The sequence below is a fragment of the Copadichromis virginalis genome, linkage group LG1, assembly GCF_057382275.1.
Source record: "Copadichromis virginalis isolate Kocher_CV1m ecotype Utaka linkage group LG1, C_Virginalis_male_GT1.1, whole genome shotgun sequence".
Taxonomy (NCBI): domain Eukaryota; kingdom Metazoa; phylum Chordata; class Actinopteri; order Cichliformes; family Cichlidae; genus Copadichromis; species Copadichromis virginalis.
In genome coordinates this window covers 1,648,225-1,660,594 of record NC_140618.1, presented here as the reverse complement: position 1 = coordinate 1,660,594, position 12,370 = coordinate 1,648,225, and the positions used below count along the sequence as shown (strand labels likewise).

General features: G+C 50.8%; 1 protein-coding gene across 1 annotated transcript in view; it reads left to right on the top strand.

Moving 5' to 3' along the window:
• ccdc102a (coiled-coil domain containing 102A) overlaps positions 1 to 12,370 on the top strand; it is a 61,093-nt gene that overhangs the window by 26,739 nt on the left and 21,984 nt on the right. Inside the window, exons 2-7 of the mRNA XM_085466925.1 lie at positions 1,084 to 1,503; positions 1,781 to 2,173; positions 7,226 to 7,449; positions 7,879 to 7,987; positions 9,423 to 9,539; positions 9,969 to 10,178. Of these exons, the coding sequence (XP_085323051.1) occupies positions 1,084 to 1,503; positions 1,781 to 2,173; positions 7,226 to 7,449; positions 7,879 to 7,987; positions 9,423 to 9,539; positions 9,969 to 10,178 (1,473 nt within the window). The remainder of the gene's footprint in view (positions 1 to 1,083; positions 1,504 to 1,780; positions 2,174 to 7,225; positions 7,450 to 7,878; positions 7,988 to 9,422; positions 9,540 to 9,968; positions 10,179 to 12,370) is intronic.

The following is a 12,370-nucleotide window of genomic DNA, read 5'->3' as shown; positions in this document are numbered from 1 at the left end:
ATGTTTGTGACACTGCCCCCTGCTGACAGCGCATGACAGACCATGTGACCCTGTAGCCTGAGTCATGATGTCAGAGTGGGTGGAGCCAAATAAGGGAAGGATGTCGTGGACATGTTGAATCTGCCGGAGCGAGCTGCCGTCTTTAATGTGGCTGTTCAGACACCATGAGGTTTCCAGCCCAGCTGGTTATTTTTACACTAACTACACTCGTGCACGTGATTAACTTCCTGGGCTGATGGCGTGCACTGCCTGAAAGCTGTCAGTTTACCTTTGGAGGTCCAACATGTTACCTGTGCAAACGGGGCAACAGAGGCAACAGCAGAGGGTGTGTTAGTGGTTTTACCCTCCGCTGAGCCCCCAGCTGCTGAAGCTAAACCTGCTTCATTTCCTCTCCTGCTCTGCTGCCTCGCTCAGACTTGTTCCCACAGTCCCACAGCTCCTCGGAAACTTCCTCTGGAGCGGGGAGGGCGGCGGAGGCGGGGGCTGAGCGAGGGGGCAGGAAGGACCGGAGCTTTTCTTGGCCCGGCGTCTGAGACCAGCTTCACCACAGCCAGCTTTTCATAACCCAAGCTGGCACTGACAGCCGAGATAACGTTCAGCCGTTACAGCACGAATGTGTTTCATTGAGACCCTTCAAGAAAAATACTGACACACATCGAATCCGAGCGATTATTGGAACGCCAGCAGGAAACGATCAGAGTCCACCAGGTGTCCAAGTAACGCCTCGCTCCACCTTTACTGCGCCGGGCTCACAGGAAAACTAGAGCCAGCAGAGACTTTGATTGGGAGCTTTGAAAGGCTGTGAGTGGACGACCATCACGGCGGTGGTCCGGGCCGCCGTCGTCCCCGTCTGTTTGTTTGTTTTCTTTATTTCTTTATTTTTATGGGTTTTCTTATTTATACAACATGTACAACAATACAAGTTAATCACAGTGGGGGGAAACATAAAACAAACAAACAAAACAAACGATTTTTATGGTTTTTAATACTTCTTATGTTATTAAATTTGTATTTTTAGGTTTATATTATGTTTTTGTTTTGTCTCTTTCTCATAGCGCTCTCTTTCTGTGTTTCTGTCTCCAGGGTGAGGACGATGCTCTCCTGATTCTCGGCGTCCTCGTCCACCCCGTCGCCTCCACCATGAACCACACTCCCAGCCCCCACCTGTCCGACGGCGGCAAGCAGGCCGGCGGCGGCCTGCTGTGCAGCTTGGGTCTGGGATCCGACCGGGGCGTCCGCTCCCCGGACAGCCTCACCCACACCCCCAGCCCCACGGGAGGAACGCCCAGCTCCAGCCCCCCGCTGCTGCTGTCGCCCGGCCTGGGGGGCCTCGGGCTCGGCTCCCTCGGGGCCATGGGCGAGGCAGCCGGAGCCGACTGGGAGAGCAGGGAGGAGCTGAGGCTCAGGGAGCTGGAGGAGGCTCGGGCCAGGGCCGCCCAGATGGAGAAGACCATGAGGTGGTGGTCGGACTGCACCGCCAACTGGAGGGAGAAGTGGAGCAAGGTGGGAGAAATGTAGCTCAGTGGCACGGAGCAGGGTGGAGACCGGGCTGGGTGGGGCTCTAGGTGGGGATGTGCTTCAGTATCTGAAAGAAAGGCTCAGCTATGGAGCTACAGATGAGCAGAAATAACATTTCTGTGATATCGATCCACTGTGAGCCTGTACGGAGAAATAATATTATTAATAATAATGTGATACAGACGCTGAGGTGTTTTAGATGATGTCCTATAAAGAGGTTTGACAACCCGCCTGCTCAGTCAGTCGTCGTCTTTGTTTCCAGGTTCGTGCAGAGCGTAACCGAGCGCGCGACGAGGTCCGTCAGCTCAGGCAGCGGCTGGACACCCTCACCAAGGAGCTGACCGGCATCCGGCGCGAGCGGCAGGAGCTCGCCTCGGAGAACGAGACGCTACGGCAGGAGACGCTGCGCCTCCGCGGCGACCACGCGGCCCCGCCTCTGTCCGCCACATCCCCCTCCTCCTCACCCGCGCACCCCCGCGGCGCTTCCTCGTCATCCTCGCCGTCCATCCCCCCTTCCTCCCCGGCGTCATCCTCCTCTTCCTCTCAGGTCCACGGCGACGTGAAGCTGGACAGGGCGGCAGAGGGACCGCCGGGATCTCCAGAACCAGAACCGGTGAGGGACATGGACTTGGATAGGCAGAAGACGGGTCAGAAGGTGAGCGTGCTCTCAGCTGGCGTTCTTCTTCCTGGTTTTGGTTTCAGATTGAATTTCTTCCACACGAGGTCCTGACCTTTAACCTCTGCAAACTTTGGTTTTACCTTTGTGCATTTAAATGAAACATCTGCAGGATGCAGCTCTGACAAACTCGGGGCTCATGCGACCTGAAACAAATGATGCAATCATTAGACTGATCGGGGGGGGCATTTTAAGGTTGGTGCTTGGTGCACATGAAGGATCTGATGATGGTTCATCCATGGACATCAGTGAGTCCCGACCCAGCAGGTAGCAACGTGAAAAATAAGTAAATAAAAGTACGTAGAAAAGAAATGAAGTCTGAGTGGGTCTGAACAGGATTCAGCTGAGTTTAGTAAAACGGTGACTGAAAGTTAAACCTGAGACCAACGTTCAGCTGTTGGAGAGATGAATGAGTGAAGGTGGTTTAACGCCCGCCTCCTTCACATCGGTGCGCTCGCATCCTCGGCTGCTACACGTGATCCGTGAATGTAGGCCACTCGGGCTGCTGTCTCCACCATGATAAAATACACCCCTGTTATAGCACCAGAGGTGTGTGTGTGTGTGTGTGTGTGTGTCCGTCCTATTTAGGAGGTACAGCTACCCTCTGCCTGTGCACGTGAACACGAATCACGCCGTGTCTCCAGAGGACGCTGTCTGCCGTCTCTGCCGTCGCTCCCATGAGGACAAACATGATTCAGCCTTTCATTGACTCTGTGGAGCTGCTTTGTTTCTGGAGGCCGATGTAACGCTCAGGCTTTATTCTGCCCAATAAAAACAGAAGAATGAAAACGCGACCGCAACAAAAACTGTAATGGGCTAAAAACGAGTCAGCCACACGTGCAACAGCATCAACAGCTGCTGCGCTGCAGGACTGCAGCTAACGCTGTTTATTGCACCATGAAAACACCATGACTGTGTTCTGTAGTTCACGTTATTGTAAAATTACTTCTGTGGCACTGAAAGCGCTCTCTCCAGGCTCCCGGGGATCGTTCGATGGTCAGGGTGTATTCCCGTCTTTCCCAAAACATTCCCTTTGGGAATTTCTCAGCATGATTTCCTGTTTCAGTTGATTCCTCGGCCTGGAATTGACTGGAGCGGTCTCGCGGGAGTTTTGCATCCATTGGCTGTGAGTTCTTACACTGAAATCCAGGAGCAGAGGAAACAGAAGCTGTCTGTCTGTGCTGGTGCCCCCCGAATGTAGTGTTTACATGGAATACAGACTGGAGGGTGACGCAGGAACCTCGACACACCGTCTGTCCTTCTGTCCCGGGGGATCCCGAGCTGCTTCCAGGGGAAGGTTAGAGTAAACATATCATCAGTGAGTTCTACCCTGAGGACTCCTCTCAGCTGGGAATACCTGCAAAACCTCCAGAAATCCTGATCAGATGCCAGAACAACCTCACCTGGCTCCTTTTGGTACTTGCTCGTCACATCAGGCACCAAACCAGAGGGATCGGTTAAGTCTCCATCACTCTGACCTCAGCGGACCCTCGGGTCCTCAGGGATGCTGAAAGTGCAACACTGGCTTTAAAGATGGTACCTGGAAGTGCTGCTTCATGCTGACGTGAACCAGTCTCCTCGGGAATATAAGGCGTCGTTCTTTGGAGGCTGGTGTGGACACTTCCTGCTGGGCAGAGGCTGCAGGGTAGACCGGGATCAGTCAGAGACTCCTGGGTGTACGTCTCCTCCTGGCCTGGGATCACCTCGGGATCCCCGACAGGCTGGATGTGTGGACCAGCCTGTGAGCCTCTCTCGGGTCAAAAATGGGTGGATGTCCGTTATCATTGTGAGAGAGCGCCGTCACACTGTATGATTTAGAGACGGCTTCATCCAGTGCCACAAGTCTCTTTGGCTTTCGGTTGAGTTCTGAAAGTGCTGCTCGGTTTTATCCGTGACCTGCACCTGTAGTATCAGAGGTGATGAATCATGTGACTAAAATAGGCCCGACACATCCTCTCAGCAGCTGGGGGACGTTCCCCTGCGGTCACGTTTAAATCATTCTGCTTCTCGTTTTATTCTCGACAGCAACTCTCTGCCGTGGGCAAGGGCCCACTTCCACTGGAGACAGCGGCGACCTTCAGTCTGCACTAACATCTGATTGGCTGCTTCAGTAGAAAGTTCTGGTGTCGGGTCTTTAGTTTTTATGTGTGAGAGTCATCAAACCCAGGGACAGGAAGGGAATTTTACTCATGAGCTTCAGCGCAGGCGGAGGTCGATGCGGTGCTTCACCTGCACCCTGCCGTCCAGCTTTCTACTGTGAAATCTGGCGGTGCGTGGAAAGCGGCAGACCTGAACGAACTGCAGCGTTACAGAACCCGAAACGATGAGCGGGACAGATCTGGCCTGCAGCGTGAAACACGCCGGGGATGTTTCTGGCCGCTTTGGCCTCCGAGCGATCATCAGAGCGTCGTTAAAGCGCCGCAGCCTTCCCGAGCGTTGTTGCATCCATCCGTGCAGGTTTGAGTTCATTAAACTTGAATCTGAGCTGACGTGAACAAACCGAAGGCTGCAATCAAACGCCGGATTTCTGCGGTTTGTCTGCTGTTTGCAGCGGCGGTGGGTCCCTGTGTTACTCCGCACACATGTTTGGGCTGCAGGGCTGCATGTAAACCGTGATTATGTGTCTGTCAACAGGCAGCAGAGGTGGTCTTGGAACGGTGGCTCGCTGCTGCTCTCACACAGCTCAGCCTCATTTCCTGTCTCCTTCCATTGTTCTCCTCTTTGAGTGCTTCCACATGTCAGGCTTTGTCTCACCCACAGCGGCGCAGCGGGGCCCTCTGTTGGCCGTCGCCTGTAATGGCAGCGTGGCAGCTCTGTTTTCCACGTGTTGGGACAGAGCGTGCTCCGTGACCTTGTGTCGCTTTTCCTCACGCGTGAGTCTGGACGATGCAGTCCTGTTGGTGTTACTGCGTCCACACTGGAGGGTTTGCTGTCATCCTACAATGATCCAAACTGGAGTAGTGAAAACAGTGACATTTGACTGAGTCGTGATCTTTATGCTTTCAGTCAGAAGAGCAGTGGTAGGGCTGGGCGATACGACCCAAAATTCATATCTGGATATTCTTTAGCTGGATGGTGATATACGATATAGATCTCGATATTTTTTTTAAAGAGAGTTAAGAACAAAAAGAGTTCTTAGTCACACTGTACCAGATCTCACACGGGCACCTTTATTAACATACAGCGCAGATGTACTCAGAAATAAATGATCAGCATTAAATAATAATGCTCCATAAATAAAATAAAACAATGTTGTTTTTGTGCATAACGAAAAGCTCATAGTTGTGAAGTCAAAATGTAAACTAACAGACGCTGAGCATAAACAAGCATCTGTGGCCCTTATACACACAGTACGGTGATATTACGCTGAAGCACAGTACGTATCACTCCGCCAGGCTCCTCGGTAGCTGTAATGCTCCAACAATCCATCAAGCGCTGCAGCTTCGTAGCTCAGCAAAGTCCAACTAAAACATTTGTTGCTGAGCCTGTGCAGCACATAAACGCGGTTCGAGGTCAGTAAACACAACCAGAATTCATACATACGGCACACTGTCGATTTTTGAGAAAATCAAAGGATTTTAGGCGTCAACGCGTTAGCCCGGTTAGCGTGTTAGCCCGGTTAGCTGGTTAGCTCATTAACGCGTTAACGCCGTCCAGCCCCACGCACGGGGCGATCCGCGGTAACTTGTTAACGGAGATTTGCCCCTTTAATGCAGTTATGGCGTTAACGTGATTTTAACGAGATTACCGCTACCAGCACTAAAACACTAATCTCCAAATGTTGTCTTTTTGTCGAGCAGCTCCTCTTTGATAGCTGCCGTGTCCACTTCATTGTGGCCACTACGTGACTGTAGCCCCGGGTTACCCGCTGAGGGAGGCGGGGCAGGAAGGTAACACCTGCTAAAAGTTTTCACTTCCTGTTTCTCGACTTGCTACAACAAACCTGCTCAGTCAGAGGGAAGCGTTCCCACAGGCGCGAGTGGAGCTCTGACGGTTGATTCTGCAGTTTGACCCTCTGTTATCTACAGAAGCTGCACATGTCAGCGACAGCTGTTCTTACTGCAGTACACGTGTTGCTGTCTCAGCAGCTCGTGCATAAGCTAAATAAGGTGAAGGCTGTTTTCTTTTTTCAATTTCTTCTATAGCTTATTATGGTCGCATGAATATTTGTGATGCTGATAATCGTGTTGTGAAAACCTGATGTTGTGACGATATCGTGACGCCTCAGACTGAACTTCCTTTGGACGCTTGATCAATAAAACAAAGCATGAAAGTTTTTATCTGCTGAAGTAAAATCATAACCTGTGATTGGACGTGACAGCAGGACATTGATAAATCAGGTTCCCTGCTCTCTTCAGTGCCGGCACCTCCCGGTTTAAACTGTCTATCACTGTGATCGATATATCGATTGATCAATCGATTGCACTCACATTTACTTCAGTAAATCTCAGCTGCTTTAGTTGATCTCCGAACACCTGCGATGGTCTCAGCTTTGATGCCAGGATGTCCTTACTTTTGAGGGAGCACTCTGGGTCGTGCGGGAGGCGAGTGGTTGTTCTGTGGAGGAAATAAGGACGAGGTCTTTGCTGTCCGCCTGCCACAGGGGACAGATTTACTGCGTGCTGCAGGACGAGCGCTACGCTTAGTTTTATTTCTGTTAAGGTCATTAAAAACACGCAGCGTGAAAATGATGTGAGAGTTCGCTGGCAGCAACCTCAGAAATTCCAGTTGGGTGGGTCCAGATTTGGTGCTTTTTTTCATGTTGTTTTCCTTCATAACTTCATGAGGAAACATCCACATGTTCAGGGCTGAAAAACTCATTTGAGCTAAAAGTCAAAGTTTACAGCAGGTTGCAGAAACTGTTCCACATGTTTCAAGTCTTTGTTCTCTGAGTAAAACACAGCATGTCTGTCACATCGTCCCTCCCTCTGTCTTTACCTGCCAGCGTGCGTCCGTCTCTCCCACCTGTGTGCAGTTTAGCCTTCATGTCACCGTCTGACCTCCCGGTCTCTTTGTCTCCTTCTTCATCAGGACCTGGAGCTGCTCGATTCAGTGCTGCGCTCCCGAGCTCCGGGCGCCGACGCTCAGGAGGCCTGGGATGGCCGCGGCGGCGTCAACCCAGCCGGCTCGCGCCGGCAGGAGCGCAGCCGACAGCTGTGGGAGGACGCGGGCACAGCGGAGGAGGACTCGAGCAAACTGAACGCTCTGCAGCTTCGCCTGGACGAGTCCCAGAAAGTCCTGCTGAAGGAGAGAGAGTAAGAGAAGCGGGAAAAACACGACTTCTGGTTCTGTCAGCAGGGACAGCCCGAGGTCGAACCATCAGAGAAACATAATCTAGTCATAAATCAGCATTTCACCATAGAAATCCTTCTTGTCTGTAATGTTTTTTATCGATCGCACCCAGAGATGTGAAACTCGTTTTACGAGTTATGTTATCGTTTCCACACCATCAGAAATCTGTAAAGACAGAAACCTGTCGGCTCGACTCTGAAACTGTAAGAACGTGAAGGTCACAGAGAAAGCACAAGAAAGCAAACAAACCACGAACACACGACAGATCGTACAGAAACAGGAAGTCTTCTGCCATTACATTTATTTTCTGTTATTTTATCACTCTGTTCTAGCACGAGTGGGTGTGGCGGGGAGTGTGGCGTGATTCATTCGTGCTGTCTGTTTCCCTGCAGAGACAAGCTGGCTCTGAGTAAGAGCATCGAGAGACTCGAGGCTGAGCTCAGTCAGTGGAAACTGAAGTACGAGGAGCTGAGCAAGAGCAAGCAGGAGGCTCTGAAACAGGTGAGGCACAGCACAGGTCACCTGAGCACAGCGGACGCTGCTTCGCGGGACGGTCCGTCTTCTTTAAACGTGCGCTCTGACTGTTTTTCTGCTAACAGACGAGCGCTTGTGTCTCTGAGCTCCGTGGTTCATCGATCACTGACCTGCTGTCGCACAACGAGAAGACAAAGACAGAGCAAAGCAGCCGAACCGAAAGAAAGCAGAAGGAGCAAACGTGACAAATACATCAAAAGTGCAACGAAGGAAGCCGGAGTGCGTGATTCTCAGGGACTTCCTGTTAGACACGCGCTCGACTTACAGCTTGAATTTCATAGAAAATGTTCCTCACTTCAGATTTTCACACAGTTTGGTCCACGTGACGCTCGCAGACGGTCCACAAATAATTAGCGTTCATAACATTTAGTCAGCAAACGAGCTGAATGTGAGAGCTGCGGACGGCGTTTGAATTTCACGACAAAAGGACGATGAACACAGGTCGTGATTGTTTCAGCTCATTAAACTCGGTGTGCAGCAGCTGCACAGCATCATGCGTCTGTGACGTGTTCACTTTGAATTTTCTGTTTTTACTTCTTTATACATCAGTTACTGTCAAACAGCAACTGATGCAACAGGACAGGCGCAGCTAACGTGCACAGCTGACCTTCAATTCAGCATAAATAACAACAACAACAGCAGCTGTTACAAATAAATAGGAACATGTAAGAAGAGCAGGAGTTCTTAAACATTTCAGTGATCACAGTTTTGCTTTTGTGTGAACATTTTTGGGTCTTTGAATGTTTTTATTTCTGGTGTTCAAACCTGTGGCCTCTGCTGATCGCGCAGTGATCGTCAGTCATCACGAGTCATAAACTTTTCAAACCTTAAAATGACTTTACTAAGAAGTCTGATCGCTTCAAATGTCCCGGCAGGTCTTCAGCTGCAGGAGGCCTGCTGTGCTCAGCAGCGTCCAAATCATAAAGCCGAGTGTGACGAGCTCTCTTTCGAACCACTAGGGGGCAGCACCGCTCCGCAGACGGCAGGTCTGATGAACATGAGTTAGATAAAAGCAGCAAAGTGGGGGTGGGGGGGCAGAAGATGTGAGAGATGTGTAGATGATGATGAAGGTGACGGAGTTCGTAGATAAGCGTGTTAGAAGATGCAGATGAAAGCGGGATCGCGCTGCAGGTTGGAGGAGGCGGATGAGACGAGAGGCAGAGATAAGGAGATATGACGGGGGGGTCACGCTTATCTCCACGCACGTTGTTTCAGATCCTCCAACATCACAGGAAGCGTCTCACAGTGTCTGCTTTAAAGAAACAGCCGCCTCCCCCGAAAAACGTCCAGATAACATTAAATGTCAGGCGGCTTAAACGTGGATTTATTTCTAACATCAGCCTGAACGATGAAAGCCTGAGAGTCACTGAAAGATTAAATGTTCAATGTCTTCATCCTGCAGCTGAACCTGCTGAAGGAGATGCACCAGGACGAGCTGGGACGCATCTCCGAGGACTTGGAGGACGAACTGGGAGCTCGAACCAGCATGGACAAGAAGCTGGCCGAACTACGAGCTGAGGTGAGGGACCTGACAGCAGCGCGCGGGAATCACGACCCCGAGAAAAGCCGTGGGAGACGTGAACAGACGTCGCTAACATTTATAAACAATTTCAATCAGAATCAGATGAAAAATGTCAGACTGCTAAAAACAGTCTGTGAGTTTGTGGGTGCAGAAGCACTCAGGGAGGGGCGGCCCCCCGAGACAGACATGAATAATCACTAATGATTACATGCAGATGGATAAACACACAGTGAGTGAAGCACCCAGTGCATCATGGGAATCCCCCAGCAGCCTATAGCAGTGTAGCTTCAGAACAGCTGTTTATGTTATTTTAAGGCTAAAGTGGGCATTATTAGGGGTGTGGCCTCTTTGACTGACAGCTGGATGTTTGGGCCGCCGTACAGTCAATCCTGTCTCCATCTGAGGCGTGTCGTGTGTTTCCTACAGATGGAGCGGCTGCAGGTGGAGAACGCCGCAGAGTGGGGGCGTAGAGAGCGCCTGGAGACCGAGAAGCTGGGCCTGGAGAGGGACAACAAGAAACTGCGAGCTCAGGTTGAAGACCTGGAGGAGCAATTAGCCAAGCAGCGCCGGCAGGCCGCCTCCGCGCTCGACAGCGACCTGAAGGCCATCCAGACCGAGCTGTTCGAGAGGAACAAGGTGGGCGGGGCTTTCTGCGTGCTTACTTCCCTCTCTTCTTTCCTTTTCCTCGCGTGTTCCTCCACGGTCTCATCCCTCACGCTGCACAGCTGTCAGGTTTTTTGCTCCTTCATTTCACGACACCGTGGAAATCCCTCCACAGATGTAGAGACGGGCGGCGTTCGGTCCGAGGCGGGCATCGGCCGGCTGAATAACGAGGAAATCACAGAAGTAAACCAAGTCTAATCAAAACCTTGTGACAGTCTGAGCTCCTGCTGAAGGGGGGAGACGCCGCCGGGTCACGGGGTGTCCATGTCGTCATGGTTACATGCAGGTTAACTGACATCCAATAATACAGATGGAGAAACTTGTACATGGGCTGAGACGGTGAAAGGTGAGGGGTCTCGAGCTGAGACGAGCAGGTTCATCAGCTTTAACCCGTTTCGAAGGTTGCAGATAAAAAATAGAAGATTAACAAACTTCAGCTTTTATTTCCTTCAAGCGGAAGATGAGAAAGTTTCATTCAGGTGAAACAGCGTACCTGTAACCTCAGGTCAGGGGGTCGTTAAGGTCAGACGCCCTCTGAGCGCCCGACGCTCATCCTGCCTCTCCCACAGCTCGTTAAATAAAGTGAGGAGTTAAAAAGAGAATTTCTGTGGCAGCTCAGAGTTAACCCGAGTCTCATCAGGTGCCTTCCACCTGCGACGATTACACGTTACTTACTTTCCCTGCAGCTGACGCAGGTCGCATGCTGCACATGCAGAGCAGCTGCAGGCTTCATGCCACGTTTGTGTGGACGACACAGAGGAGACGTTTCCACCAGCAGCTGCTGCCACTCACATTTCCACTGATTCACAAACGAGGTTGAAAGTGCAGGAGGTTTGGTTTCCTGCACACCGATGAGCTCGCGCTACATGTTTGTGCCCCGACCTTGTCTTTCAGGAACAGCGTGTGTGTGTGTGTGTGTGTGTGTGTGTGTGTGTGTGTGTGTGCGTGTGTGTGTGTGCGTGTGTGTGTGTGTGTGTGTGTGTGTGTGTGTGTGTGTGTGTGTTTAAAAACAGAAAGATTGATTGTGTTTTGTGTTTAGTGTTAAAACCACAGTATTGATCCGCACAGCGAACAACAAACAGGGCGAGTGATTGAAACACACGCACACACACACACACACACACACACGCACACACGCTGTCCATGTGTGTGTGTGTGTGTGTGTGTGTGACAGATAAGTCACCTGATCACAGTGAGGCGTGATGATGAGGAGAGGTAGGCGGAGGTGCGAGGTAAGAAACGGCGTTTAAAGGAAGTGCCGTGGTCACGAGGTTTCAGGAGCGACTTTGACGCCAGTGGGCCCAAAGTGGGCGGGGTTAAACTTTTGAACTGTTCCCAAATATTAGAAGCGAGTTATTGAAGCGACCTCCAGCGGGAGGAGTGATTCACCAGACTGAATCACTTCCTGTGTGGACATCCCCACCGTCCAATCAGCTGACAGTTGTAACCAAATGAATTCATAAAATACTAAAGAACAGCAACAGCGATAAAAAAACAAGCAGAAAACACCAAAGATAATAAAAACTCATCATTTAAATTCCTGAAAGAAGAAGAAATCCAGCAAAAACTAATCATAGGTCTTTGAAAATGATCAAACCAACACAAGGATAAATACAATTAACTGATAATAAAAAGCAAATTATTAAACGCCCAAACAGAAATCAGCAAAAGAAGCAGAAATGAAATAAAATAATAATTTAGGTGAGACTTCCTAAAGAGGAGCAGAGCACAGCTGGAGCTGTGACATTAAGAAGTGAAAGCCTGATCCAGGTGATCAGGTCACCTGTCCATGCAAAGGTGGCCTGATCCAGGTGACCCGAGGGCTCAGGTGGGTTCATAGCTCATCAGAGACGTGCTGAGGTCTGTACGCGCCTCCGCACGGAGCTGAGGCCCATTTTTTTCAGCTTCCTGTGAAAGTGTGTGATGCTGCTGCAGTTCACAGGTCAGACTCGGGCGAAACAATCGCACCAATGATCAGGCAACATCTGAACCTTCCCGGGGCAGGAAACACTCCTGCTTCACCAACACGTTTAAGTTTTGGCTGAGAGGCTGAAAAAAGTCCAAATCTGATCCTGGCAGCACAACACAAACGAGGAAAAAGGCCGTGAACATCCAAACACAGAGGTCAGAGTTCAACAGCTTCAGAGCTCCAAGACAGCAGACAA